General features: G+C 45.8%; 9 protein-coding genes across 9 annotated transcripts; 6 read left to right on the top strand and 3 right to left on the bottom strand.

The window, feature by feature from the left end:
• Nucleotides 1-547: 547 nt before the first annotated feature.
• F4817DRAFT_315171 (uncharacterized protein) lies at nucleotides 548-960 on the top strand (the record flags this gene model as incomplete). The annotated part of the gene is made up of 2 exons (XM_049300501.1): nucleotides 548-646; nucleotides 682-960. The coding sequence occupies 2 exons, from the start codon at nucleotides 548-550 to the stop codon at nucleotides 958-960; spliced, it is 378 nt and encodes a 125-aa protein (XP_049159967.1).
• Nucleotides 961-2,124: 1,164 nt separating this feature from the next.
• F4817DRAFT_364617 (uncharacterized protein) lies at nucleotides 2,125-5,099 on the top strand (the record flags this gene model as incomplete). Its single annotated transcript, XM_049306773.1, has 1 exon — nucleotides 2,125-5,099. Exon 1 carries the CDS (start codon nucleotides 2,409-2,411, stop codon nucleotides 5,097-5,099), a length of 2,691 nt encoding a protein of 896 aa, XP_049159966.1. The 5' UTR covers nucleotides 2,125-2,408.
• Nucleotides 5,100-6,024: 925 nt separating this feature from the next.
• F4817DRAFT_335370 (SEN1 N terminal-domain-containing protein) lies at nucleotides 6,025-13,321 on the bottom strand. Its single transcript, XM_049303010.1, has 5 exons — nucleotides 12,545-13,321; nucleotides 8,886-12,491; nucleotides 6,898-8,830; nucleotides 6,688-6,840; nucleotides 6,025-6,637 (listed from the first exon to the last, which is right to left on the bottom strand). Exons 1-5 carry the CDS (start codon nucleotides 12,889-12,891, stop codon nucleotides 6,539-6,541), a joined length of 6,138 nt encoding a protein of 2,045 aa, XP_049159965.1. The 5' UTR covers nucleotides 12,892-13,321; the 3' UTR covers nucleotides 6,025-6,538.
• A 106-nt stretch (nucleotides 13,322-13,427) lies between these two features.
• On the bottom strand, nucleotides 13,428-15,875 carry F4817DRAFT_335367 (DNA glycosylase). Its single transcript, XM_049303009.1, has one exon. The coding sequence runs from the start codon at nucleotides 15,464-15,466 to the stop codon at nucleotides 13,721-13,723; it is 1,746 nt and encodes a 581-aa protein (XP_049159964.1). The 5' UTR covers nucleotides 15,467-15,875; the 3' UTR covers nucleotides 13,428-13,720.
• Nucleotides 15,876-16,671: 796 nt separating this feature from the next.
• On the bottom strand, nucleotides 16,672-19,839 carry F4817DRAFT_358256 (amidophosphoribosyltransferase; the record flags this gene model as incomplete). The annotated part of the gene is made up of 14 exons (XM_049306004.1): nucleotides 16,672-17,060; nucleotides 17,154-17,216; nucleotides 17,312-17,526; nucleotides 17,654-17,873; nucleotides 17,922-17,946; nucleotides 18,077-18,358; nucleotides 18,417-18,448; nucleotides 18,582-18,652; nucleotides 18,734-18,831; nucleotides 19,063-19,098; nucleotides 19,274-19,323; nucleotides 19,453-19,528; nucleotides 19,586-19,635; nucleotides 19,722-19,839. The coding sequence occupies 14 exons, from the start codon at nucleotides 19,837-19,839 to the stop codon at nucleotides 16,672-16,674; spliced, it is 1,725 nt and encodes a 574-aa protein (XP_049159963.1).
• A 1,282-nt stretch (nucleotides 19,840-21,121) lies between these two features.
• Nucleotides 21,122-22,779, top strand: F4817DRAFT_77569 (RmlC-like cupin). Its single transcript, XM_049307880.1, has 2 exons — nucleotides 21,122-21,299; nucleotides 21,368-22,779. Exon 2 carries the CDS (start codon nucleotides 21,592-21,594, stop codon nucleotides 22,465-22,467), a length of 876 nt encoding a protein of 291 aa, XP_049159962.1. The 5' UTR covers nucleotides 21,122-21,299; nucleotides 21,368-21,591; the 3' UTR covers nucleotides 22,468-22,779.
• Nucleotides 22,780-23,122: 343 nt separating this feature from the next.
• F4817DRAFT_77604 (uncharacterized protein) lies at nucleotides 23,123-24,552 on the top strand. Its single transcript, XM_049307881.1, has 3 exons — nucleotides 23,123-23,749; nucleotides 23,801-24,428; nucleotides 24,487-24,552. Exons 1-2 carry the CDS (start codon nucleotides 23,364-23,366, stop codon nucleotides 24,357-24,359), a joined length of 945 nt encoding a protein of 314 aa, XP_049159961.1. The 5' UTR covers nucleotides 23,123-23,363; the 3' UTR covers nucleotides 24,360-24,428; nucleotides 24,487-24,552.
• Nucleotides 24,287-25,255, top strand: F4817DRAFT_77565 (uncharacterized protein). The gene is made up of 2 exons (XM_049307879.1): nucleotides 24,287-24,428; nucleotides 24,487-25,255. Exons 1-2 carry the CDS (start codon nucleotides 24,404-24,406, stop codon nucleotides 25,008-25,010), a joined length of 549 nt encoding a protein of 182 aa, XP_049159960.1. The 5' UTR covers nucleotides 24,287-24,403; the 3' UTR covers nucleotides 25,011-25,255.
• F4817DRAFT_77445 (uncharacterized protein) lies at nucleotides 25,254-26,529 on the top strand. The gene is made up of 3 exons (XM_049307878.1): nucleotides 25,254-25,345; nucleotides 25,397-26,405; nucleotides 26,470-26,529. Exon 2 carries the CDS (start codon nucleotides 25,552-25,554, stop codon nucleotides 26,200-26,202), a length of 651 nt encoding a protein of 216 aa, XP_049159959.1. The 5' UTR covers nucleotides 25,254-25,345; nucleotides 25,397-25,551; the 3' UTR covers nucleotides 26,203-26,405; nucleotides 26,470-26,529.
• Nucleotides 26,530-26,758: the final 229 nt, after the last annotated feature.

The following is a 26,758-nucleotide window of genomic DNA, read 5'->3' as shown; positions in this document are numbered from 1 at the left end:
TTTTTTTTTATACCCGTACGACCTCGTTGCGTGTTGCGGCTACCGTGTTGCGACCGGTGTTGCAGTTAATATTGACCACTTTTAACCCCACTTTCAACACCCTGAAAGACTCGAAACACATAGATTTAATCGATAGTTAAACTTAATAATAAAGTTAAAAAGTATTTAATAAATAAATTATTACTTACATGGTAATTATAACTATTAGGTTTGGTATACCATAAAAGGGGTAAAAAAGACCAAATTAACTCAGACCAGAAATGCGAAATTTTTTTTGAAGGTAAGTTAAAAGTATGATTGGTTGAAAATTGGTGTGGCTAAGAGGGTACAACGAGATGAACGAAAAAAATTTCGCATTACTGGTCTGAGCTTGCTGAGATAAGTACTCCGTTAAGGAACCATTTCTCAAAACCACCTTTTGCCGCTATGGTAGCTAGCATCCAAGTCCACAGTCTATAGTGCAACAGGGCTCAGTTAAACATATATCAACCTGCCAAGTCTATTAATAATTTACTTACATTAATATTTGTGCGGACTTTATTCAGCCATGGCGTCTGATAGAAACGATGTCGTCTCTTATGTGAATCAAGCAAAGATAAACGTGACACTATCTGCATCTCCGATACTATCTCTCAGCGATCCCAAGGTGGAACTTTCAGTTCATACTCACCCTCCAAATAGTCATGTCAGCACGGGAGGGTCTTTTTGCCGATTACCATCTGTACCGATTTGTCTGCTTTCGATGTTCTGGATGAAGGATGTGGCCTAATCGACGTGCTTGCTCGCGGTGCTTTCGGAGGACTTCGTAGCGTATCTGGCGATGCTACCAAGAATATCTCGCTGGGTTACTTCCACGTACGATATTTTACTGATAGTACATCTTCAGACCTGAGGGAGCGTGACAAGCGGGTTGTTACAATTCCTGGTGACGGATCCCCTGTAACGGTAGGTAGTCCATAGGCTAAGCTGGGAACGCATCTTCAAATACGCAGATAGACGTAAAAAGGACGACTTAGTTTCAAGGGAGAGATTCCACATCGCCATAAACCGGCGCTTCCTCATGTCTAACTGGTGGTGTTGGGTCGGGGTGTGAGTTTTGAGATAGTTGAATAATCGGCCTACCCAAGAGCGAAGAACTCAGCCCTTTATGAAATTGAGGAGGACAGACTCCGAAATGCTAAGACATACGTAATTAACGGCCATTATGCGGAGAATACCTAATATAAGAAGAGACAGGGATAACGATGTTCTCCATCCCTGCAGAGACCTCGGGGGCTTTTGAATCAAACTTAAAATTGATGCTCTCTTAGTTTGCCATGACAATGACTCGTCCAACCACGACCAGTCGAAGAGATCAGTCCGACGAGAGGCAAGAAATCGTTGGTTGCCTGGTTGAATGCCTGGAACGTATTTATTTAAATATTCCAATCACTAGATGGAACGGAATATCAAGTCCTCAAAGCCGCCAGCCAGTCTGGCGTACGGACATAGCAACCAATGTTTCTCGGGAGTGGCTTTAGATAGTTTACACATGTCTAACATGGATACAGATTCGAGTACTTTCCGAATTAATCACCGACCCTAATTCAAATACATATCAGTTAAAAAAGAAAGTCGAACGCATGGCAAAAGTCAGGGTTTCTAGCATACTTATCTCATTCACATTCTTCTAAAACATATCTCGAGGATATCCTCGAGTCACTTGGCTACGTAGAGGAATGTGCTGTGTTATCTGTTACTATTCATCAAGCCTAACGTTCTGCTTCTCGTCAAAACATATCCTAGTTACTCATACTCGGAAGTAACTTGGGACAAATGATGAAAGCTACCATGTATTTACCCAGGTCAAAGCCTGTAAGTCATAAACTCAGTTATTCTACTTCCCCAAGTTAGGCTAGCCAGTCTCCATATCTATATGTCGATCACAAGTTGCGAGACAAGCTTCTCCCAGTGAATTGAGTTTCTCGGCCAGTTGTTGAACTCTACTGTTCTACTTCTTCAGCCCATTATTTAACTGGAGCTCTTTTCTTATTTGTCAGTTTACCATTCTAACCGTCCGTAATTATCCTTGATTAGGCCCTTATTCCTCCTCTTGGAGACTGCAAAGGGCCTCGTACAATGTGCGGAGTTGCTCTACGCGTCGTAGCCTCTATTTAACCCCCTCGTGAAGACTATATTACGAGTTGGCCTCGAGGCGATTCTTTTGATACCAATTTTGGTTCGATAGCCAAAGTTGTACAATACCTGATTCTGATGCTCTTTGTCATGTCACTGATACCGGGGGCGGGAGGAGTTGAAGTAATTGTGGCGTACATTGTCACTATTGTCACTACTTTACACACGAATGATAGCGTCGCTTGAGAAATAGAGTTTCTGCCATCCCGTCGTCTCCGCTCAAGCATTTTATTATGGAGAGCATCTTCTTCAAGTCAATCAACTTGGGGATTCTTGTGGAAAAGGAAATAGTGGTCCAAACAAATCATGAAGTCGTTGGAGACTTGGCAGCGTCCCATCCGCCATCTATCGTATCTATTGTTCACTCTGGGCACGACTCGAGGAGGGGAACTACAACTTCTGAGGCGCACGAGAGACCATCGTCTCGTCCTCAAGGCAAGATGGTTCCTCGTCCTGACGTCAGGGAGAATGAAAATTCTGAAGAGGGCCTTGCCGACTTTCTCCGTAGGGAGCCCCCTTCAGGGAATTTTATGTCGATACCCGACGATGTGAGCGTTTATTCAGTCCATAAGAAGTGGGATATGTTTAAAGTCTTTGGGAAAAGGCGAAAGAGTCGAAAGCACCAACCACCGCTTATTAGACTTCCGGATACAGCTATTTCTGCTAGATCTATTAGCGGTCACCGATACATCGCCATATCGATTCCTTCTGGTAATTCGCATTCCGAGTCAATTCCTACCCAGCAACATTCAGCACTAAGGCCTATTGGAGTAAAGTCTCGCCAGGGAATTGGGTCAGAACATAGCCTGACGCCTGATGATAATATCCAGGCCCCGAGGCCTGTAACTGGGGATCGTGAATCACAATCCTCAGCATCGCTGGCGTCAAGGTCATTGAGGCAACCAGAAGAATTCACCTTGCTTGCACCCCCTCCTAGAAAGGTGTCTGCACTTTCAACGGTACCATCACAAGAAGAAACCTATTCTGCGAAGGGAAAAGAACCAGATAAGCAGAATAAGCCTAAGAGTAGCATATTAAGCAAATTACCGATAAGTCCTTTAGGGGTTAGGAGGACGACATCTCTCGCCGAACGAGGATCTAGGCTGTCTACAAGAAGTTTAGAACAACAGAGTGAGCAACAGATGAAGGCACCAGACCTTGGACGGCTTGAAATTGGAACAGTCCCTCAGATAGTTGAAAGTCCACCTCGGAAACAGACTATACAAGAATCTGAGCCGAAGCAACCAGGACAAACTAGCGATAGCTCTATGGCGAGAGACAGGTCAAAGAAGGCCGGCAAATCTCCTGGTATTCCACGTATTCTCTCGGCGAATCGGTTGTCCATACCAGCTTTGCCGGTACGAACTTCCAGCAAAAGAGCAGTAACAACAACAGCAGCTGAGCCTAGCGAGATCGGTGATGCTGCTATTGATCGACCGGCACCGATTAATGGAGCTACCACTGGTTCTAATACCGGCGCCAATGGAAATGGGGTTGCAAATGGACCTCGTGCGTCGTTTGCCGAGAGTTTAATGACAGAATCCTCGCCAAAGGTGTTAAAAGCAGAGACAGCCACAGCGTACCATCCCGTCCCTATAGTGGTTCGTTCGTCTTCACGGCCTGAGATTAACTCCCCCCTGAATCTGAAATTCCCCTCTCCACCCACCACAAACAGAGTTAATCGCTCGGTGCAGGCGAATCTTTCACCACCTCCCGCCACATCTGAAGAAACTACGAGTCGCAAGGATCGTGTTAGGGAACGGAAGAAAAGAGATATGGAAAAGTTAAAGGCCCAGATGCATCGACCTCCGGCGTCACGTCTTCTCCGGGGTGAGCCACAAGCCGAAAATGTCTGGCCAGAGTCTCCGGTGCCTGGCCGGTTTAGTCAAGACCCAGGTTTGCCGCCTTCTAGGCCGTATTTAACGGGGAAAATGTCAGATATCGGCCCTATCAGACCTGGTATTCAACTAAAATCACCTTACCTATCAGCAGAGGCTGTTGCGAAGAAGGGACGTGGGAGAAGTATCAGTGCCCCAATACTAACTAGTTCATCTTCTCCATCCTCTCCATCCCCTCCCCTAGAATCCCCAAGAGCGCCTTGGGAGGATAACACATCTTACTATCGCCGAAGAGAACGGCAGGCAGAAAACGAAGAGGCAGCAGCAAGGAGGACACGATATGCAGCTCACGCACTAGCGGAGCAAAAGGAGACTCACGAATGGGTGATGCGACAGAAGCTTCGGAGACGGTACGAAAAGCTAAAGGAAAGCCGCACCAAAGACATGGAGAAACGGCTGCGTCACGTAGAACGGAACGGGGAGGTCCTCATGCAGACTTTAGTATCTCTGACGGAAACTCTTAACACATTGTTGCAAGACCGGCGCGCCTTACAACGCAGTGCTTCTTCGGCATATCCTGCACATTCACAGCATCAAAAACCAACCGAGGGACGCACTCAATCCTTAAGGTCTGTACGCAGCTTTGACAATTCGATCCCAACGCTACGGCCACAACCGGAGCAGGGTGACCTCCCCTTTCGAAGATACCGTCCTCGGAGCCTACGCCTTTCTGGGCACGGAGCCCAATCAGGCATGGGGAGGCGCCCACAGCAGAGCGGAGGAAGGGAAGAAAGCGGCGAGACGGACACCCGCGTGCGTCAGTCGGCATTAGAAGCACTACAGGCGCAGTTGCAATCCCAATCTGGATTTCCCCGTAGCGCTCGAGCCCGAGGGCCTTCGAGCTACTCTAGCAGCATTAGCAATACCCATAGCGACGGAACTAGTAGCCTCGAGATCGTAGAGCCGCTTATGCGCGAACTTCAGGAAGCAGCAGGGCACGGCGTCGAGCGACGCCAGGGGGGGGGAGAACGTGCGGAAGAGGGCAGGAGGCCTTTTAGTGAGAGCGAGGTCTTTAATCTTTTCTGATTTACATACCTAGGAAATTCGTTGGTTTTATACCCTCCCTTTATATTTCATTTGTTTTTAGCCGAAGTATACTCTACCTAAACTTGGTCCTAGGTGTCTTTTATGTATACAAGATCTGAGGGTTGGGATAGAGTAGGGATAGCACGTTTCCCTTATATTAGGAGGCAAAAGGAGGTATCTGGAGGAGGAATGGCTTACGGAATTATAAAAATATGTACCCAAATTACCTGGCTATTTATTATTGGATTGTACGATCATTGATTTATTCACGTATTTATTAACTCTTGTAATTCAAATACGTCTTGCGGCCTTCCGCAAGTAGAAATGGACACTGCTATATTGTAGTTGTTGTACAATATAATTAACGGACTACCGCTTTCCGAAGTAATTGGACGAAGGTAGGTAGATATATCAATAAAGGGCACAAACTGCCTAGCCGCATTGTGGCATTTGGGGTGTCAACTTAGGACTCTATCACCTGGGCTGATGAACTAGATATCGAGGAAGTCAGTGGCATCCCTAAACTTGAGGATCTGGTACTATTTACCTTGCGTCCGTGCCAATACGAATATCTAGGTGATTAGCTTACTCGTAGTTTCTTGACGACTAATACATTAGATTGGGCTGTGGAATTGCGGAATTCTGCTTGTTGGCTTAATTGTAACGTGGGTTGGTGGCAAGATAGGACAAATTCGGTCCAGCTACATACTAATCCACTGACTAGACAGGCTTGCGGAGTTGTAGGATGCTTTAAAAATAACCGAGTCTAGGTAAATGTGGGATGTGGGATGTTGTATTAATAGGATAGGGTTACCTTTAAGTGATACGGGATGGTCGCCTGTTATATTACGCCTGTGAGGTCTGTGATGTTCATCGGTGACCACACATATTAGCGTGAAGGCTTATTACACACCTAGGTGCGTACGTGGAATAGAAATAGGACATAATGAGGATAATAGATAGAAAGGACGAGAATAGTTGAGGAATTAATAAAGGTCAACAGTAGGAATTTACCGCTCTAAATTGAAAAGCATTAAATCACGGGGACCGAGAACATCACGCGTAAATAGTCACAGAAGATTATAGACCAGACCACCCAGTCTACTTACCTAGGTTAGCCCTAGTCTTAAATCGGGCTCATCGTAAATATTTAACGACTTGAGGCGCCCAGCCCTGGACTGAGTCTATGAGGGCGACCTCGACTACCTAGTCTAATCCCCTCTATGAAGTCGTGTCCTGCATCCCGTTTAAGACGTGATACCCGGGTATCAAAAGAGCCGACCAAGGCTACCTAATTAAAGTCTTTGAAGAGAAGAAGGAATCGCGCTATCTACGATGACTGGAATAACTCAAAGCCGTACGCCGTGGGAATGCGTTTAGATGTCATTATTACCTCTGACGCCTTCTCTGCAAATATAAATATATCCCGCCTATGAATATTATCGAGGTCTATTAGGTTTACGTTTGATGAAAGGATCGGAAGAAGTCGGTTTTCTCCTCGGTGGAAGCGGTTTGGGCGGTACAGAACCAGATGGACCCTGGCAATTATTGTTAGCTGAAGAAGGGGTAAGACGACGATATTACAAACCTTGGGAGCATTCGGGGGTCCAGGAGGGGGATTACGCGTTGTCGGAGGGTGTTTGGGGGGAATACCCAACACGGCCATTGCCGATGGATCTTGCGGTTGTGGCATTGCTCGAGGAGCACTTGGTGGAGCTCTTGGTTTAGTTTCGCTGGCAACCTGTGATATCATAATTTAGTTATGTGTAAGTGTCTCATTTTGTTTAGGTAATTTTACCCTCTTCGGTGCTTTGCCGTCTTCACTGCCATCTCTGGGCCGTTTTTGACCTGACTGGTGTATTATAGGACGTTCAGAAGAACGAATGACAATAGAGCTCTCGCCGCGCTCGTTAAGCCCGCCATATCCTTTTTGCGCTGAATTATCTATCGGACCACCTTGTCCTTGTCGCTCGATAACGGTATAGGTCTGTGGCAGCTGGGGTGTCTGGCGTTTCTTCTTAGATAATCGATTGGAAGGTGCGGCATCTTCCATGATTACATCTTGATCATTAGCCTGCGTAGATTTCCTTGAAGTGGCATTCGGATCCTCGACTGGCGCCTCCCCGGAACCATAAGAATCGCTGGACTGGGGACGGGGGTCTGATAGTATCGGTGCCGGTGGGATATCAAAGTTAGGAGGTGGTAATTGGACCCCAGGCTTCCTAAGCAAAGAGAGAACATCGCCGGCAGTATAACGATCTCGAGCCTTGGCATCTACAATAAGCTTGTTCCAGAATTCTCCCTGAACTAGAGCCCTTGAGTCTCCCAAGATAAAAAGTGACGATTTTGCACGGGTCAGACCAACGTTCATACGTCGGATATCCGTCATGAAACCAATACCACCTGTAGGGCTGGCCCGAACACACGAGAAGATGATAATCTCACACTCGCGACCCTGGAAAGCATCGGTAGTGTTGAACTCGATTTGCTCTTTGACCTTATCTCCGTATCGGCGACAGAACCGTTCACGGAGCTCAAATAATTGAGCCTTGTAAGGTGTGATGATTCCAATTTTCCCCTTGAAATCAATTGTCGAATAATCCGCTATTAACCTGTCATATAACTGCATAGCAACTTTGAGCTCTTCCAAGTTGACAAGCGATTGACCTTTACGACCCTTCTCTTGGATACCCTTCACGTCGAAGAAACGGTATGGACCTAACAATGCACTCTGGTGCCACGGTTGGTATCGTAGTTTCCTCATGTCATCACCGTCTATGAGACGTCGTTCATAGAATTCTTGACTGGGGAACAGACTGATTTCTGGGTGCATACGGTATTGCGTATCGAGTAGATGAACATCGTCGGGATGATTGCGCTGCATACGAACGAAAAGACTTTGATCGTATCCATATCGCGCAGCAGATTGTGACAGCACTGTTGGCGGAAGTTGCTTTGGGTCTCCGACGAGGATGCATTTGGAACAGCCGTATTTCAGGGGAATTAACGCGCTCAGTTCAACGCACTGGGCCGCTTCATCAATGATCACTGTCTCGAACTCGACTTGTAGATTCTTGAACATCTCGTGCCCGCTACCGCTGAGCGTTGCGCACAGAACTTGAGCCGAGTCAAGAATCTCCTGCTGAATTTGGCGCCGTCGGATTTCGCTCTCTCTTGCAGCTGTGTTTCCGCTATCCTTGTCGGCGTCGATTTTTGCACCAATTTGACCCTGGCGACGCTTCAGCTCATCGAATTTTCGCTGTAATTGATTAATCTGCGTGCGATCTCCGACAGTCCTCGCGGCCTCTAGCTGCGGCCGTAGCTCAGCCAGCTCCGACTTGATCTGCCCGGCTTCTTGGTGCATCAAATCCCGTGAACTAGGCCCATTATTCTGATTCGCAGCGCCCTCTACGCGAGCTTTGACCATCTCGTCCAGAGTGACATCTCTTACAGCCGCATTTATGGCATCACTACGACCCAGACGCAAGATATTAATCTTATGGAATGAGCCAGTAGTGGATTTAACACCATTCTTGAGACGTAAAACCAATTCATCGACGGCAGCGTTACTTGGGGCACAGACTAACAACTTTTTCGCCATCCCTTTATTACCTGTTGAATTAATCCCTCCGGGTCGTTTGATAGCCGTGCCGCTGGTCGTAGAGAAGCTGCCCGTCAAAAGGGCACCTACCATTGCTACTATTGTTTTCGTTTTACCTGTTCCCGGTGGACTACATTCAATTAGCTAGGCTTCCAGTACGATTCTCCATTGTTCTCTGTGCTTACCCTTGAACAAGTGTAAATGCATCGTTCTCTTTGGCATTGAGAATTGCCTTTGCCTGGCCAGGATTCAGTTGATAGTTCTGCATGACCTGGTCAATAGCATCCTGGCCAAATTTGAGCATGGGTGAAGGCTTGGCATCTAGCACTTCTGGCATCAAATCATAGTACTGAAGACTTTCCAGAGAAGCATATTCACGTTCAATCGTGGTCATGTTAGTAATCTTAACAGCGTAGAGTTCGGCCTGAGGCATCATAGTAGATAATATAGGACCCGCCCGGCCGCTTAAACGGAATTGTACTTCCAAATTGCCGTTTTTAAACTGAACACGCCAAATTCGTGCAAGACAATGTAGCTCATTTGTTGCTTCTAACGGGTTCGAAGCATGTGAAAATAATATGATATCCCCTTCTGCTAAGAATCTGTCCTTATTTTCGGTTATGGGCATGGCTGTGCTGACTTCGACAAATTTGTCAACGTTCATCCGATTGACGACCTTGATGCCAAAAGGTTTCGAGGTTGCTTCGTCCTTGGCCGTTACAAAAGATCTCCAAGCTTCGTTGATGAGAAGCGGTAAGAATGTTTCTTTGTACTTCCGCGGATCTTCATATGAATCAGAGACCTGAGAGCATCTTATACCATTCGGAGGGTCACTGCCTTCATGGAAGATGTCCCATTCGAGGATGGCCTGATGTAGTACGTCCATCGGAGGGATTAATCGCGCCCGCATATCCTTTGCAGAACGTTGAACCTTTATCTTCTTCACCGGCAGGCGGACATTAGGTTTCACAAATTGCCCACTCTTGGACGTTTTCTGCCCTGCGGCGGACCGGGCTAAAAATTCGGCATCGTCATCTGAATCCTCCTCATCTTCCGAGGAAGAGTTGACCATAATCTCGCTTTTCTGAGGTGCGTGATCTTTGCCGTGTACACCAGAAAGCCCCTGAAGGCCAGATCCTTCGCCACCAACAAGCGGTTTAGGAGCTCGCAAAGCCTTGGCTCTGGCAATAATTTCAGCGTTTCTCTTTTTCTTTTCCTCGGCCTCCTTCTGACGCTTTTCGCGGATAGCTGCCACATCACTGACTGGGAGTTTTCGCTCCGCTTGGCGGGCTCTCATCATGTCCAATGTAGCCCGGCTCTTATCTGAAGAAGAGGTTTTGAGTAGCTCACGGATATCATCCTTGCTCGATCTGACTTGTATCTTCTCCCTCCGAGAACTACTTGACACCGAAGTCTCAGAGCTCGACTTTGACCAAGCATCGAGCTTAGTTTGCCGTCTAAGAGGCTCACTCTTCCTGGCTGAAATAATCTGGATGTCATCTTCTTGAGTATCCTCTCCCAAAGCTCTTATTAACTCAGCCCGTTGACGCTCATTCATGTTCGTCTGAGTATTATATCTCCCATCCTTGTTTTTAATGCAGGTGTTCTTGACGAATGCTAGAGCCTGAGAGGGGAGCTCCATGTCAAACTCTACCAGTCGTTTCATGAGTTTCCCAACGACACTGACGATTACCGTAACAAGGTACAGATCTTTCAGGCGGAGCATCTTGCAAAGCCCTAGACAGTATTTGCGTGGCTGCTCGAGAATATCCCTCATGGCTTGCTTCTCAGGCTGTTCACTGTTATCGATTGAAGCGGAATGGGCAGACAGAGGGCTCAGTGCGGAAGCTAGAAGACCATCCTGGGCTAAGAGAGCCTCGGCAAGTTCCATAGCCTCTCGACAAAAATTCTTCATAGTTTCCATATCAATCAATCGGCTCCAGTCTTCCGTCTGGGTGAAGGCGTTGTCAAGAAAGATCCATTGTGAGTTCCACCAATTGCCAAGAACTTCGCGTTCTGTGTCGGTCAAATCCTTTGAACGGAGTATGCCAGATGTTGGATCGCAGAGACTGCTAAGTATATCTCTCGAATACCGGATAATATTAAATTGTGGCGACCAAAGGGACATCTTCTCGTTGACATCGTTGACAACTGCTGTGTATGAAGATAAGGTGTGCACGAAGTAGCCTTCAAGCAATTTAAGTACGGCGTCCGTTCTTCTTACCTCGCCGGTGACTGTCTTAATAAAAGAAGCTCCAGCTGTGCTTATAACCTCTTCTCCATGGACGAGAGCCGCCACGATGGGTAAAATCGTAGAAGTATCTTGACAAAGATCTTGAAGAGCGGATTCACTGAAGTCGGCCAATCTTTCAATAGCCCTTCCAATAACTTCAGCCGTCTTCTGAAACTCAATATTAAATTCCTTTTTAGTTGGCGATAGAGATTGTCTCTTCAGCGGCCGGAAAATCTCCACGGCAATTAACGGACCTGTGGCAACTAACATTGATCTGGCCAGGTCATCTGCGCCAGGTTGGAGAATTTCCAAAAATGCCTCCCAAATCCCCGACGAATTCCGCTTGACCTCCCGTTGAACATGACTATCGCTATTCTGGAGTGCGTTGAACTCTTCGACGGTGATACGAGAATCTAGGGCAAGGGCAAACCTAATTACAGACAAACCAACTTGCGACATGGCGGCATTTTGCCGGTCACCGGAGGGAAGCTGGGCTAGCTGCATGATCAGATCTTTATATTTTAATGTTAGATTTAAGGCCGTATTTGTGTGAATGGTAGAAGAGCCGGCATGCAACTTGTAGCTTGGCGAGACAAATGCTTCCAAAGTAGAAGATAGGGCTTCAACCGCCGCGAGAGTACAAGCCAGCTTGCCTCCGGGCGTCATATTAGGATCCTGGGCATACCTCTGGAGAAAGTGATGCAAAAGGGAATCACAAGCATCGCTCTTCTGATGCGTAGGAATTGATTCTACGAAAGGCTTTACCCAAGAAATAGCCGCGGGACCTTCTAACATCAAGTCATGCTCCCCAAATTGGGTGAGCAGTGATCTGAAGGCAGGGCTCCCCAATATCTGCTCAGCAACAGCCGTGTGGGAATAATGACTATATGCATCCCAAAATGCTTTAGGTGACTTTCGTATCAGAGAACAGAAGGCCTTCAGCAGTACTTTTAAGACCGAAACCGAAGTAATTCGAGGCATCTGGGCCAGCATTAAATCGTATATGCTCGGCTGAACGGACATTGCTCGCAGAGAATGGAACACAAGATTCTCATCGAGGACATTGAGGATATGAAGAAAGCCTTGCCAGAATCGAAGCAGGGATTGGGGAGATGCATTGGTGTCATTTGCTCTTAAAATTGCATTCACCAAGTTGTCGTGAATTGCCCATTCAAAGTCTTCGGCGGTAATAGAAGGTTGTCGAGAGAATGTGTGGACGGCAAATCTATTACGAATTTCATTCTCGTCGAAGAGAAAGAAGGTCATGGTCGGTAAGATCTCATCTAGCTTAAGGATCTTTCGTTTCTGGATGGATTCGAACACATAATTGAATTGCTTTCGGTTTTCCGGCAAGCTCAAGTATGGCATGCAGCAAATAGCTTCGTAGAGAGATATAAGGAGCTCCTCTTTCTCCTCCTTGAGGAAAGTACTTTGGCCGGCTACGCCATTGTGGGCATTGATGAATTCGGCGGCGGCTTCGAGGCCCTGGGTGATGCGGCTAAAGTCGAATTGGTTCAGGCGGTCTTCCATCTCGGACACGACACTGTCGTCATAAACCCTAGTCTATGGGTTAGTACGTCGCCTTCAAGGTGTAATCGGAATAAACCTTACTGAGAAATATCCTTAAGAAAGGACTTACGTCCCTTGTGCCAATTGCGCACACAAGTTGGGCAGAGCCTCAGAAAATTGTTGGTTCGTATTCCGAATTCCTGGCCTAGATCCCCTACCGAGTCCTCGGCCAACCCTAATACCAATGAACATATGTATGTCTGGTTCAACCTTTTCTCGCCATCCTTGATCCTCTGCAGCTTCTCAGCAGCGCTAATTTTGCTTGGTGCATCCGGATCGTCATATATCTCGTCATCTTCGTCGGAAATCTTCGGGCAGCATAGGTGGGAAGTTTCAGGGAACCCGCGGAAATTATCGAAAGCATCCACAAGTTGTTTGGGGACGGACATGTTGAAATGTATTGGGGCATGTCCCTATAGATCCTAAACGTCGTGAAGTCGAAGGTTTGCTACTATTCGTCCTCAATTTTCCATCCGTTTTAGTAATTCTCGTCTAGGGCTAAATGGCAAATGCTTGGTGCTTTTGTTGGGTTAATGGGATTACGTATATTGAGTTTACGCGGGATGTTCGGGCTTGTCTAGAAATAATAAGGAAGGAAAGATGACAAAGGAAAAGGTGCAAATTGAATGGGAAGGCTAGTTCAACAGATATGCTCCGCTATACGAGTAAACATAGCCTCGCGCGCGAGAGAAATTGAGAGGGAAGCGATGCTGTCGCGTTGAATTGTAGAAGAGTGAGTAATGTGCTTCTGGCGCGTGAAGTTTCAAGGAACATGCCAATGTGTCTATCGATAAGAAATCAATTACGCTAGATAAGGTAAGACCAAGGAAGGGAACGCGCTCGCTTTTGCTTGCATGGGGGCGGGGCTTATTTAATCGTGCTTACCTAAGTACCTAAGTATTTACCCTCACCCTCAAAGGCTAAAGGAATTTAAGTAAATCTGGAAGCCCATCGCATTTTCTATCTAGCTACTTCAGTTCTACCATACTATTGCCCATGCTACAAATCTGCAGATTTGTCGCTTAAATCAATCCCATCTAACCACCCCCTGTAGCATAACCATTAAGCTAGTTCTATGAGAGCACCCGCCTCGGGCACACCAATTCAGCGGGGAAAGTACAAGCTAGTGCCTTGGATAGAGGCCATGAGGGTGCTTCTTGCACCTAAGGTAGGAAAATCAAAGGCTTCGCGATCTTTTCTCCGCCAATTCTTTCTAAATTAGGACTCGTCCATAGACTCTTCCTGCTTCTCTTCGTCTTGCTCTTCGTCTTTCTGTTTACCTTTCTTAGCCGGCTTTGACTTGGCCTTTGACTGCTTCTTGTCGTAGCGATCAAGAAGGCTCTCCAAAGGGCACTCAGGAAGCATATCCCAATCCGCTGTCCCTTCAGCAGTGCTTGAACTACACTTGCCACAACGTTGGCCGTGTCGGATGAATAGCTGGTGCAAGCCATACTTAAGATGGTCTGGACAATGGACTTCGAGATGACTGAAAACATCGGTCACGTTGGCATTTTTCGGTACCCATCCAAGCCATTTGGAAAATCGGTAGACATGTGTGTCGACAGCAATACAAGGTATTTGAAAGCAAAAAAGAATGACGCACGCCGCAGTCTTGACGCCAATCCCGGGGTATTTCGTGAGTTCTTTTAGGATTTCATGCTTTGATAAGCCACGAAGGTGTTCAAGGGAGAGGTCATCTTGATCTGTTGTCTGTGTCTCTATGTCTCTCTGCTCATTCGTCTCCTTCCCCGCGAGCGTATCAACTTTGGTTTCATGGCAGGCTTTATGTCGTTCAGTATTCTCCTGGTATACTGTATCGAGGATGGCCTTAATATGCTTGGCTTTGATATTTGCCAGTCCTCCAGAGTGGATTGCATCAGCCAAATCCTTGTAAGATCCCAGCCTGACATTATTCCAGTTGATGCTTTCTTTTCCGACCCCCTCCTTTGATACACCATATTTTTCGGCCAAGGGTATCAATGTCATGTCTATATGCTCTATTCTTGTAGCACCACTCAAGAGAGTTCTGAGTAGCCCATCCAGTACAGAAGGGACCTCGCCACACCCCATTACTTCAAGTGAGGGGGCAGAGATGGCTTTGGGTGCCTTGACTTCACCATGCATCTTTGTGAGAAAACTGTGAACTTCTTCACATTGTTCGACGCTTGGTGCTAACCACAGGGGAAAAGGGCTCTCGCCTGGTGGCATCAGACCATATTGGTTGTCCTTCGTTTTCTTGGCTATACTTTTAAAATGGCCTTCGCCTGTCTTTGCGGCCTGACTTTTCACCTTCTTTGGCTTAGGCAAGGAGGTATCGGGATCTAATCCTTCATCGGTTGTTGTAGGGCTAGGCTTTAATCCTCGCTTTCGCTTCCTCGGGGCTCCCTTATCACTTTGCTCACCAGCGATCTCTTCTACCACAGCAGAATCACGACTATCCTCGTCGATTTTAGACACTCCAGGTTCTGGCTTTAGCTTCCTTGGCCGTAACTGTCGCCCGGTATGTGCGACGGCTGTCTCAATATTCTCAGTGTTACATTTTTCCTCTGCCGTCTTTGGCTCAGGGGCAAGATCTCCATTAGACACCAGGACTTCGTCTATATCAACTTGTTTTGGAACCTTGATTTTGATAATGATCTTACGTCTAGTACTCTGGGGCGTGGTACCATCTTCAGCAATATCAAGCTGAGTAGAGCGTGTTGCCAAGGGGGGGTTTTCTGTTACTTCAGATGTGACTTTTTCGGGAGTAGTGGCTGCAGTTGCCGGTGTTGAATCTACGAAAGATAATAGCTCGCCGACTGAATGGGACTCCGCCGAGGACGGTGACTCAGTGATAGGTGGCGTTGGAATACGAGACTGTACTTCTTGACTTCCAGCTGTTAGGGAAACGCCCATACCATGCGGCAAGACATCCCATCCGCCTTTAACGGGCGCAGCACGGCCCTTGCGACCACGTCTCGGCATCCTGTATAGATACCAGGTGCGGCTGTGTACTATAGGAGTGTTGGCTATATCGGACAATACGGCTAGTTGGGATTTACAGGACAGTAAATTACGGAGTCGGCGATTGATATATGGCGAAAAATAGGGATATGCTGGCAGTAACGTTAAATCTCAATGTCTAGCAGTTACAAAGAGATGAAACTTTATAACGTTAACTGTGACTATGTCGGATACTGTCGGCGAAGGAGCTATAGTCAGATAATAACATACGGCAGGAGGTATCGGCGACAGAAAACTGCAATTGATAGAGGGCGAAGGTACGGGATGTGTGGCCAGAGGTTTCAAGAGATGTCGGCGTTCAATAGTTATAGATAAATACGGATGTACTAGAGTCTATACCTAAGATTCTAGTAGTATTGGCTGATTTAAATACTATTGATTGCGCAGTATAGATTGTGAATTAAGCGGCTTATCTTAGGCCTGTCGGAATATTGTGTGTCCTCTAGCGGTACAATTGTGTTAGTGAGTGTCGAATATTGAGGACGAGAATATCAATGAAGTGCATGTATGTGATAGAAAATGTTAAATTCACCATCTGAGACATCCACTGAGTCAAAGAAGCAGCAGGAGGAGAAATTTTAATCTGGCAGGGGAAACCGTGCCCTACCAGGAAAGAGTGCTATAGTTGGCTACGACTACCTTGATAGTTAGTACGTAGGTACCTACCTTAATCAATCTAGAAGAACAGAGAAGTCACGGCCCCATCAGACCTAGGAACCCAATTGAAAGCTTTCTTTAGGTCTACGAAAAAGACTACGTCAAGTCTATAAAGGCATAAGGCGTATTAACATGCATTTATATCACTAATATAAAATTTGTGAATTATAAGAGTATAATATCTCGATGGTATAGTATAAGAGTTTTTATCAATGATAGGAATGGTATAGTAAATTGTTATACTGAGAACTGTGATAACTAACCTAGCAGGTAGTTTGTCATAGCTCTGTTTGACTAAGGGACTAAGGAGCAAACGAGAAGCATTAGGTATAGCACTCAGTCACTACCCGATCCTAAGAGTTGACAATCCAGGTAGCACTACGTCAAGGTAAATTAACAATATCTAATGCTTGCATTGCATGATCCGCGTGTAATTGAATCTTACTCAGTTATCTATATCGTTTACCGAGCTGCTAATCCTATCTATCTCTTATAGATAATATGAATTATCATCGTCGCTCAGGTTCAGTAGCCACGTTGTGGAGGCTAATATCTTCCCGAATTAAAGGTGAAGTGGCACCATTTCTCAGCTTCTCAGCCGACTCCTTCTCGCCTCCTGGTGCCGTGGCATGTGGCGCCAAGCCATTCGTGTCGGTTAGGCCACCCCCTGTAACTATCGTTGAGCCACTGCTGGAAATTTGTGCATGTGTAGCATGCTTTCGTTTCGTGCCGCGCAGTTGGTTCAAATGCTCGAAGTAACCTTCTGGCACCGGTGTAATATATTCACCACAGAATACACCAACCTCAAACTGAGTAGGACCGTCTGGTTGTGCAAGCTCTGCACAGGCTGCCTTGAGGTCATCGAGATCTTGATATATTACTTCCTCAGCATCAATACCTGCGGCTTAGGTTAGTGTCTAATCCGAAGACGTAAAATTCAAATTTGTATCTCAAACAGCTAGGCGGGGACATAACGAATTTCTGAACCTACTTTTGGCAATGGCAAAACGGTCTTTGCCGGAGGCAATCAATTCTGTGGGACTAGCTAAGTCAACTACACACACTTGGGTTAGCGAGCCGGCTACAGTTACATGGACCATAGTTCAAAAGGACGATGTCCTAAGGCACAACGGGGTGCGGATTACTTACTGCCGTAGATGTGCGGTGCGGTGATAGGCGGGGCACAACTCGCAAATATTACTTTCCGCGCGCCAGCCTCTCGTGCCATAGCCACTATCTCCTTGCTGGTTGTTCCTCTTACGATCGAATCATCCACAAGCAGAACACATCGTCCTTCGAATTCAGTCTGGATAGCGCTGAGCTTCCTTCTAACTCCCTTCTGGCGAGCTCCTTGTTGTGGCATACTATAAATATCTGGTTAGCAACGGCCATTTGCCACCCAAAAAGTAGAAATAATTGTAGATTGCAATGCCAGTTTCATAATGGCACAACGAGAGTTCCAAATCAGTTAGGGAAATAAGGGTAACGAACATGAATGTCCTGAAAACATATCTGTTCTTGACGAAACCTTGACAGTAAGGCTTGCCCAATTGTTCGGAGACGCTTGCAGCTGCTGTGTTCGACGTCTCGGGTATCGGAATAACAGCATCGATATCTTTAATTCCTTCATCTCCAAGAAGCTCTCGTATCTTATTAGCTAGTTTATAACCCATTCGCTGGCGGGAAGCGTGAACACTAATGCCATCCATGACTAAGAATAAGGTTAGTTTGATAATGGACAGGGATATTGTGAACTAACTAGTGTCGGGCCGTGCAAAGTAAACCTATGATATAAGTGATTAGCAAAACCTCCCTAACGAATTTAAATATACCACGACATTTTAATACGAAGGGCTCGTAGGACGAAAAGCCTGAGCCATGGAGGGGTGCTGACAACATAAAACGTTGACATACATATTCAAAAATATCAGGCGAGTAAGCCTTCGGCTTTTGAACCTGGTGGAAAACAGGTGCTCGACCCTTCTGAATAAAAACGGCCTGACCGGGTAAGATATCCCGAATATTACGGAAACCAAGTTGGCGTAGGGCAATAGACTCTGATGCAAGCATGTAGTCTTTTGCACCCGGAAGAGTTTCTGACTCCTTTTCTCCAAGAACTAAGGGTCTGATTCCATAAGAATCGCGGAAGCCCAAAACACCGAATCCTGCAATCATAGCCGTGCAAGCCCAACCGCCCTAATTGAAGTATTAGTATTTAGATGAGACAGACCAAGGCTTTAGCGGCATAACGCACCGAACAACGATCATACATTCGGCCTAAGGAGGCTATAATGAATTAGCATTTATTAGATACCTTAAAAGCAAGCCCCCTCCATAGTACAGGGTCTACATAGATGGGGCGACAGTGGACATGGGTAATGGGAGGAAATTGGTGGGTTGGCAAACTGGAAAAACTTACTGAATATGTCATCCGTGTTGACTCTGGCCTTGCCGGTTTCATTCAGTTCGTTCGCAAATACATTGAGCATGCTAAACCCTCCTATCAGCCTTGACCGTTCATATGTTTTATATATTATAATCAGTATAACTAGAGTGCGATTATCGACTTACAGTTCGCTGTCACTATCTGTGTTTATATGTCGATGGGCAACAGTGTCAAGATATCGACGTAACTCGGGGGCATTGATGAGATTTCCATTATGGGCAAACTGTAGCACCTCATCAGTAATCGCCTTCTGAAGAAAGAAAAAAGAATTGATCGAGCTTGAGACACCAAGACAACAAGTCTTGTGTCTACGAAATGCTTTTTGATTTATGAGAATATAGATGCTCTCATATGCCCTAAGCAGAATGCGTATTTTTTATTGGGGGTCAAATATACTCAATATGTTTCAACAAGAGAATGGAGCTTTAGAGAGATAACCATAGGAATAACTTACACATATGCCATAAGGACTGTTAACGTAAAATCTATTCTTTGTTAATACTTGTAAATAACACGACATCTCTCATCAGAATATATGATAGAAATGAACGGACAGCATTGCAACATACTATTAACATGTTAGCTCCTTTGACTCACTACAAAAGCTCAGGTGCCCCAATGAGAAGTGAATGTAACTTGTTTAGCTAGAGGAGTCTATTACTTACCGGTTGTGACTCAGCATTCGACGAAGTGCCTGCTGTTGGGTAACGTAGATCTGGACGTTGAGTGTTAGTAAATATCTCGTTGTAAGCGTTTCAAGCGGTAAGGGTGAAACTATCTTTCGATAATTTGACTTCGGTATTTAAAAGATAGGGGCAAGGTTCCTGATAATGAAAACACCTACGTCCAATGCCCATCGAACCAGGCAAATCCTGAACCCTCATGCCATCACTGAATACTTTGGCGGCCATTCCATTACCCTAGTATCGATGTTAGATATTGATGATATTCTAGGATGAAATAGCTGTGAGGCTTACCTTGCATTGGTATATGCGGCCACCAGCAGCACAAGTTGCTATCCCGCATGCTAATAAGTGTTAGCTTATTCGTTGTCTATCATACCCCCACTTGCATCTCAATCCCGTCGATCTTCTTATTATAGGCATTACTAACCATCTTGGCCTCTATGTTGCAAGAAGTACAGAGCCTCATGAAGCGCAACTGCAGCTTTACACGGGGAATTGGGGTCGTCACTGACGTGACCCAGGATCAAGCCGAGTACACCACACATGATTGCAGCTCAGGTTCCGCCAATGGCTATGCCTAATAGGTATGTAGTTAGCAGGAAAACCCTAGTTATAGTACCATAACACCCTCCCGATGACAGCACAACAGCAGCTGAGCAGAGAAAAAAAGAGCTCGGGCTCGATCTGCACGCCAAGGCGCATTCAGACTTGAGATTTATGTCTGCTAGTGCTGCTGTGTGGCCTCTCGAGAGGTAAACATGGAAAATGATAGTTATGATATTGTTCAGAGTATGTTTATCCGCAGCATTGACTAGGCAGTCGAACATTTATAAAGAAAATAACTCATCATAACAATATTTATGGCTATCCTCAAGGGTGATGGTCTTGTTATAAGCCATGATTGCTTCCACGTTTATTCCCATTCTTCCATGATTAGGTAGAATCTTGAATCGGGAAATCGGTGGGATCAATTGGCATCAAGCCTCTCTACCAAATAGAAGGACCACAGATTCGGAATGTCATTTATATGATAAGAAAGGGAAGCACCCGGTTAGGACTTACCTTGCTTACCTCGATTTTCTGGGCTGAATGTATGTATGGAAGATCGAGCTGGATAGGTAGTTAATCGCGGGGCAACGCCACGTAGTCGATGAAAGTGCTCGTCGTGTTACGCGCAATTACCGAGGCTCGTCCGCGAAATGAAGACCGTTTGAAATTAAATAAGGTCTTGTACTCGTAAGAGTTCAAGTTACTTGCCAATGATTTGAGTGTACACCTTTGAATGGAAGTGCAGAAGCACTTGCACTAGAGAGAAAAAAGCGCGCGACCACCATCGTGATTTAAATCTAGTAATTTTTTTTTTCTTTCCTATCTGGGGGAGATCCAAAGGTTTGCGACCAAAAAATGTTGGAGAAAAAAAGTGGAGTGGCAGTTGCTGCCCTCAGATGATTGGATGTACCGGTTGCTGGTTTTTTCCGAACTCTAATCTCAAGCACTTGCAGGTGCCCCATGCTTTCCAGCCTCTAAAGCTCACCCAGGGTTCTGGAACTTCCGCCGGCTTGTCGGTGCAATCGGGCGCTCCAGAGGGGATTTGACGTTCCATTGCGTTAGATCCAAGTCTCTGTCATATGCACGTGGCAGCAATCATAGTTACAATTAAATTATGAAATGGCAGGTTGATTATCTAGGATGACAAATGAACATCTATTAATGAGACACCAATGAGATATATCTTACAGCTATGATGGCGTGAGTTCTTTCTTCTTCTACGTTCGTTCTTCTTTTGCATACTATGTACTACGTACTGGTGTGCGTCGTCTTCACGATGTATAATAAGCATGAGCTAATTCGTTGTAAGCAATCTTTTGACTAACACTTCTCCGTATTAGGAGAGGTGGCCAGGTGAAAATGCAATAGCGGAGTGCGCGACTAACCTTATAGGGTCATAGTTCGTCCCATTGAGTCTCTTAAAAGTTCAGATTGAAGTTCAAGACTAATGAATTAGGTATTTTGTCCAATGTATTCGAAGTCAATACTCCAATACTCAGCAATTGCTAATTGATTTGCAAGCAGAATACGAGACGTATTTATGCGTACAAGCTCGCTCTGAAATTAAATCCAAAAAATAAATCTAAGCCATCTTATGTGATAACCGTCAATCTTATACCGCTTGACATTAACCATCATCTATCTATAACTGCCTAACAGGTAACCTAGTAGGCAATTAACCTTTACGATTAAGAACTCGTTTCTATTTTCTATAATCCGAACTCAAACTTCGAGTTAAGGCTCAGTATATGAACACTATTAAGAACACAATGTCTAAAATGCTCTCGCATGCTAAAATCACTCCTCACCGGTCGGCTGCCCGTGGGCATTCGGATCACGGCTGGCTCAACACTTACCACAGCTTTTCGTTCGCCGACTGGTACGACCCTAGGTTTACGCACTTTGGCTCGTTGAGGGTATTAAATGAAGACCGAGTCAAGCCGAATTCGGGGTTTCCAACACACCCTCATCGCGACTTTGAGATTTTTAGTTACATCATCTCCGGCGAACTAACCCACCGGGATAGTATGCTTCGTAAGGGTGCCGAGGGTGGGCAGTCGGACAAGTTTTATCGGATGGGTCGAGGGGATGTCCAGTTTACCACCGGGGGCACGGGCATTGCGCATTCCGAACAGAACGAGCACGCAAGAGATACGGTTCATTTCCTCCAGATCTGGGCAATTCCGTGGAAACGAGGACTCACCCCTAGATACCACACTCGCCATTTTGATGACGAGGAGAAGCGCAAGGGTTTCGTGCCTATTTTGAGTCCGCTCAAGGGTGGTCCGGAGGCTACATTTGAGCAGGAGAAAGTTGCCGAGCCGACAATTGAGGGGACCATACCTATTCATGCCGACTTCGTCATGGGAGCCGCTTTAATCCCGCCTCAGGGAAGATTCGATTGGGTTATTGGGGCCCACGCCGCGGAGAGCAGCAGGAGAAAGGTGTACGTTCATGTTCCGATGACGAAGAAGGGACAAGCAAAAATCCGACTCGACGGTCGTGACGAGGTTCTTAACGAAGGCGATGGCGCATTTATTGATGGTGTTAATGCGGGGGACAGGTTGACTGTGGAAAGTATTGGTGAAGTGGAAGCCGAGGTCGTGGTTCTCGATACAGCGTGATTAATCATTTAAATCCCGTTTAGTTTTACTTTTATCTCTTCGGGAATTGTCTTCCTTTGTTGAAAGAGAAAAATGAGTATCTACTCATTGGCGAAGAGCACCTAACTTACCTAGTTAAGTGGCAAATATAAGCAGCATTTATTTCAAAGGTATAGACGCATATGTAACCAGTATCATTACCAAGTTATAAGTCGTCGCCCGAGCCTGGTATACACATAGGTATGGATGCGCAGGTTAGATTCTGCGCAATTGCGCAATGGTTGTGGAGGGGAAAACTGTCAGCATTCACCACCTCAAAATAATCCAAATCTCAATTCAGCAAAATATAATTTCTCTACATGATAATTTGCATCATCCTTACTCATTATTTAGGGATGTATTTAACTTAGCTCCTTAGGAGATTTCAAATCAAGAGCCTATCATGAAATTGGCATGCCCAGAAAATTTAACCCGAGATGCATCACCGCCGGGATGGCCTCACGGCGGAAGAAACGAGATTAGTACTGGTGATGAAGGCGTTGACTTAAAATAAAAGTCTGTCAGAGCGAACATTTAGCACTCTCATTAGGATCACGCATACTTCCTAAGCCTCATGAACAAATCCCGCCACTGCCAGGTAAGGTCTATGAACATCTTTCATATTAGATTATCGTGTAGTTAGTCTAACAGTTTCATCCTTAGATTTATTACCTTCATGCAAGGACACACCCGAACAAGAAAACGAAGAGGTAGGTTGGATTATGGCATATTGTATTTTCGTTGCCACAGAAGAACCGCAGCTAATATCTACTTTTTTTCTTTTTTTATAGTAATACTTGCAGCCTTAATTGTAGACGAAGAAAATCCGATGTGATATAGCGATATTCCAATCGTCATCCTGCTCACGTTGTGTGCGAATGGGACTTTCCTGCGTAGTAGCACGTAGTAGGCAGCGCGAAGAATCACCAAAGGAAACATCGGCCTCGACAGCAATCCCGCCACGCAACCCAATTTTTTCTAGCTCAGGCAGGAAACCTAGGAGTAAACGAGGATCTATGGTACTCCAGGAACGAGATGCTAATGCAAGGAGCGATACGCAATCAATCGGATCTCGACAGTCTCATAAATCCTTCATGTCGAACATATCAATTGGGTCGATAAAGTCCGCTATCTCACGCCGTTCCGTCTGTTCAGTGAAGTCCATTACATCTCAAAGATCTCGAAAGTCACTAAAATCTCTCGCATCATGGAAATCGAGTAGGTCCTTTCAATCACTTGGGACCTACGACAGTAGTGGCTCGAGGTAGGTTCTTTATTACCTCACCTATGAATTTAGATAGTTAACCATATACAGTCATGGTGGACGTAGCCAGAGCGCATATGGACAATCAACCCAAGCAATTCATGATTGGGATGATGGATGGAAATCCTCTCAGTTCCCAGAGCCGCAACCTGTATACACACATCTCTCCCTAATATGTGGCAGACCAGACCAGTTCCATGGTACAGAGACTATTGAACCACCTTTTACTAAACTGCCCATTAAGTATACCGTAGATATACCACGCATGAAAGCAGTTCCGAGAGCTGCCGAAACTGGGAATGGCCAGCTTATAGACTTTCTATTGTCCTCTTCTTTAGCGGACGCGGACCAACCCCCAATTCCCGGGGGAACTGTGGCATCCTCTACGCCTATGCTGGCCGCCATAGGTCGAGAGAACATCAAAGTTATCGAGGTCCTCTTGAAACAGAAGAATTTCAACCCCACACGTCAATTCTGGGGGCTAACCTATTATGAAATTGCTGAAAAACGTCGCGGGTCAGTCTGGGAAAATGAAGTACGCCTTCTGAAACAAGCTTTCAACTATGCATACGAGCATCAGAACAGAAAGGCAACAATACAGAGCAAGTGATATCAAAAATAGTAGCTAATCGCTCATGTTTAAGTCCTCTGAGTATGTCGGGGGAGAACATTAATGATAGTAAGCAGTCCTAGTTTACTTACAGAGATAACCTTAAGAGAACTAATCTATACAGTAGGCTCACAGGCTTATCTTCACGACTGCACATGGTGTCGATATTCTTTTAGCCACGAGGACCAGCTAAAATTTCACCAAGAAAGATGCTTTGCCGAGAGCTCCTTTGTTCAGCGGGCTGAGCGAAGGAGAACCTTACTTCGTGGTTTGATGGATATGGTATACTCTACATATACCCGTCTTGCTACTTCGGGTGCAATGGAAGATGGAGAATCCGGTCCATCTAACGTTCCCAGAGGAGGCTCAAGCTCCGCCAGCCCTTCTAACAATCGACAAAACAAGGACCATGATGCTAAAGGAAAACGCCCTCTACCAAGAGGCGACGGCAATAACGGGGGCGAGGAAGGTGATGATCAGCAACAACCAAAACGAAGAAAATCAGCTACTTATAATGACGGAACCAATCCAGCAGAGAGATTTGCATGTCCATATTATCAACGGAACCATCATCGGCACCTATCAAGAAATTACTCGCTCAAAGGAGCTTGTTACGGCCCTGGATTTCATTCGGTACATCGAGTGAAGTGAGTCTATCCTACACTAAGAGTGATACGATTTGTGATGAATTTTCAGGCCCTGATCAAAGAGTAGGGAACACCTTTACAGGGCACACAGACTACCACCATGTTGCTCTCGATGTAATACAGCATTTGATTCGGATATTTCTTTAGAGAAGCATACAAGACAAGACTGCCCCTACGAGCTTACACCAAAACAACTAAGGGAGGGCATTGATCCCACTACGGAACAATTGCTTCGAATCCGGAACAAGGAATTTAATAGTAAAACGGAAGAAGATAAATGGAGGCATGTGTACACTGTACTTTTCCCCGCTGATGATCCTGTAGATCTACCCTCGCCCTGTGAGTCTGTTTCGTTCCTCCATAGTCGTCCGGCGTACCTAATCAAGACAGACTACGGGAACTATCTCGAGACGAGTTCCGTCGAGAGTTCTCCTGAACTTAGACCGACAGCGAAGAGCTATGATGAATTCCTACAGAAGGAACTCTTCCGGAGAATCTACCGAGTTCTGGAGAATAAAATCGACGAAGCATTAGACTCGGCAGAGATGAATGTCGCCGACGCGCTGAAAAGTCAACTAGAAAGAATCATTCGTGATGTCCAGACTGAGCTGCATGAGGAATTTCAGTCGTCTATTAGGCAGAAACAGGCCTTTGACGGAACTAACGGGATTGCTGCGAAAATGCCGATTCCTGGAATAGACCCGATGCCATTGTTACAGGATATGTTCCCCTTAAGCTCCTTCTCCCCACCTTGGTCAGCCCTCAGCCTAGAACATCAACAAGAAGCCTCAAGCTCGTCGGCCCCTCAGCTTGCTAATGGATTGGAGGACATATCAAACCTTAGGTTTGACCTTTTATCTAACCCCGTCGAGACCAGCCAGAACCACGACTTCGGCACGGTAACTTCAGTACCGTTTACGGCGAAGGCCACCTACGATTATATATCGGATCACGCGGAGGATCTCTCATTCAGACGTGGTCAGATAATAACAGTTACTGGTGAAGAAGAGATAGACTGGTATAATGGCGAGTATGTCGATGACTTTGGCGTAAAGAAAGAGAGCATATTTCCTCGGAACCTCGTGGAGAGGTACTCTCCTCCTGTACCACCGCGGCCAATGAGGGGTCATCAGGGGAACGCGGGGTCTGTTGCGACTACATTTCCCTCTTCATTCCCGCCCTATTACACAGCTTGAACTTTCTTGAAACCTGGAGACTATAGTTATGAGCTATGGAACCACGCGGGACGGTTTAATTACTAGATTGTCCCTGTTGGTGGTACAGAACCTGTCTCAACATTGCGTTAACACAGGTATATTCCGGAGAAATATAAAGAGTAAAGGGACCTGTTCTAGGTGGATAGTAAGAGAGGCAAATCTTCTAAGAATCCCGGAGTTAAGTAAGTAAAACCGGTTTTACAAATCAAATTTAAGGAGGATGTCAACTCATATATCAACACCTAGCAAGCTCATCATCGTCACTGCACTTATCTAGGTCAATTACACGCGATCTTCGATATACCGTGTTTACCACTTTAGCGTAAACCGAGATCCTTCCCTTAGCTTCTCTTTTCCAAACTTGTGCTTGGGAACGTGTTTGGCAACGATCTGATGCAACGTAGTTTTTTTCTTCTTCGGCCAGCAGCCGAGCTCACCACATACATAAATTGATTTATGCGCGTAATCAGCCCTAAGCGCCGTGACCAGAATCGACAACGCCGAGCCGAGAAGTAAATGCACGATTGTAATGAGT

Source organism: Daldinia loculata (genome assembly GCF_022478755.1).
Source record: "Daldinia loculata strain CBS 113971 unplaced genomic scaffold F4817scaffold_19, whole genome shotgun sequence".
Lineage (NCBI taxonomy): Eukaryota > Fungi > Ascomycota > Sordariomycetes > Xylariales > Hypoxylaceae > Daldinia > Daldinia loculata.
Note: the sequence above shows the minus strand (reverse complement) of the source record. Positions and strands in the feature narration are given on the sequence as shown.

Bases quoted from the DNA above. Each gene is read 5' to 3' on its own strand.
- F4817DRAFT_77569 (XM_049307880.1), top strand. From the start codon at position 21,592: ATGAACACTATTAAGAACACAATGTCTAAAATGCTCTCGCATGCTAAA.
- F4817DRAFT_77445 (XM_049307878.1), top strand. From the start codon at position 25,552: ATGAATGTCGCCGACGCGCTGAAAAGTCAACTAGAAAGAATCATTCGT.
- F4817DRAFT_335367 (XM_049303009.1), bottom strand. From the start codon at position 15,466: ATGCCGAGACGTGGTCGCAAGGGCCGTGCTGCGCCCGTTAAAGGCGGA.
- F4817DRAFT_77604 (XM_049307881.1), top strand. From the start codon at position 23,364: ATGGGACTTTCCTGCGTAGTAGCACGTAGTAGGCAGCGCGAAGAATCA. The intron at 23,750-23,800 runs GTAGGTTCTTTA...AACCATATACAG, and splicing joins TACGACAGTAGTGGCTCGAG to TCATGGTGGACGTAGCCAGA.
- F4817DRAFT_77565 (XM_049307879.1), top strand. From the start codon at position 24,404: ATGTCGGGGGAGAACATTAATGATA. The intron at 24,429-24,486 runs GTAAGCAGTCCT...TCTATACAGTAG, and splicing joins GGGGGAGAACATTAATGATA to GCTCACAGGCTTATCTTCAC.
- F4817DRAFT_335370 (XM_049303010.1), bottom strand. From the start codon at position 12,891: ATGTCCGTCCCCAAACAACTTGTGGATGCTTTCGATAATTTCCGCGGG. The intron at 8,831-8,885 runs GTAAGCACAGAG...AATTGAATGTAG, and splicing joins GCATTTACACTTGTTCAAGG to TCCACCGGGAACAGGTAAAA. The intron at 6,841-6,897 runs GTAAAATTACCT...ATGATATCACAG, and splicing joins ACGGCAAAGCACCGAAGAGG to GTTGCCAGCGAAACTAAACC.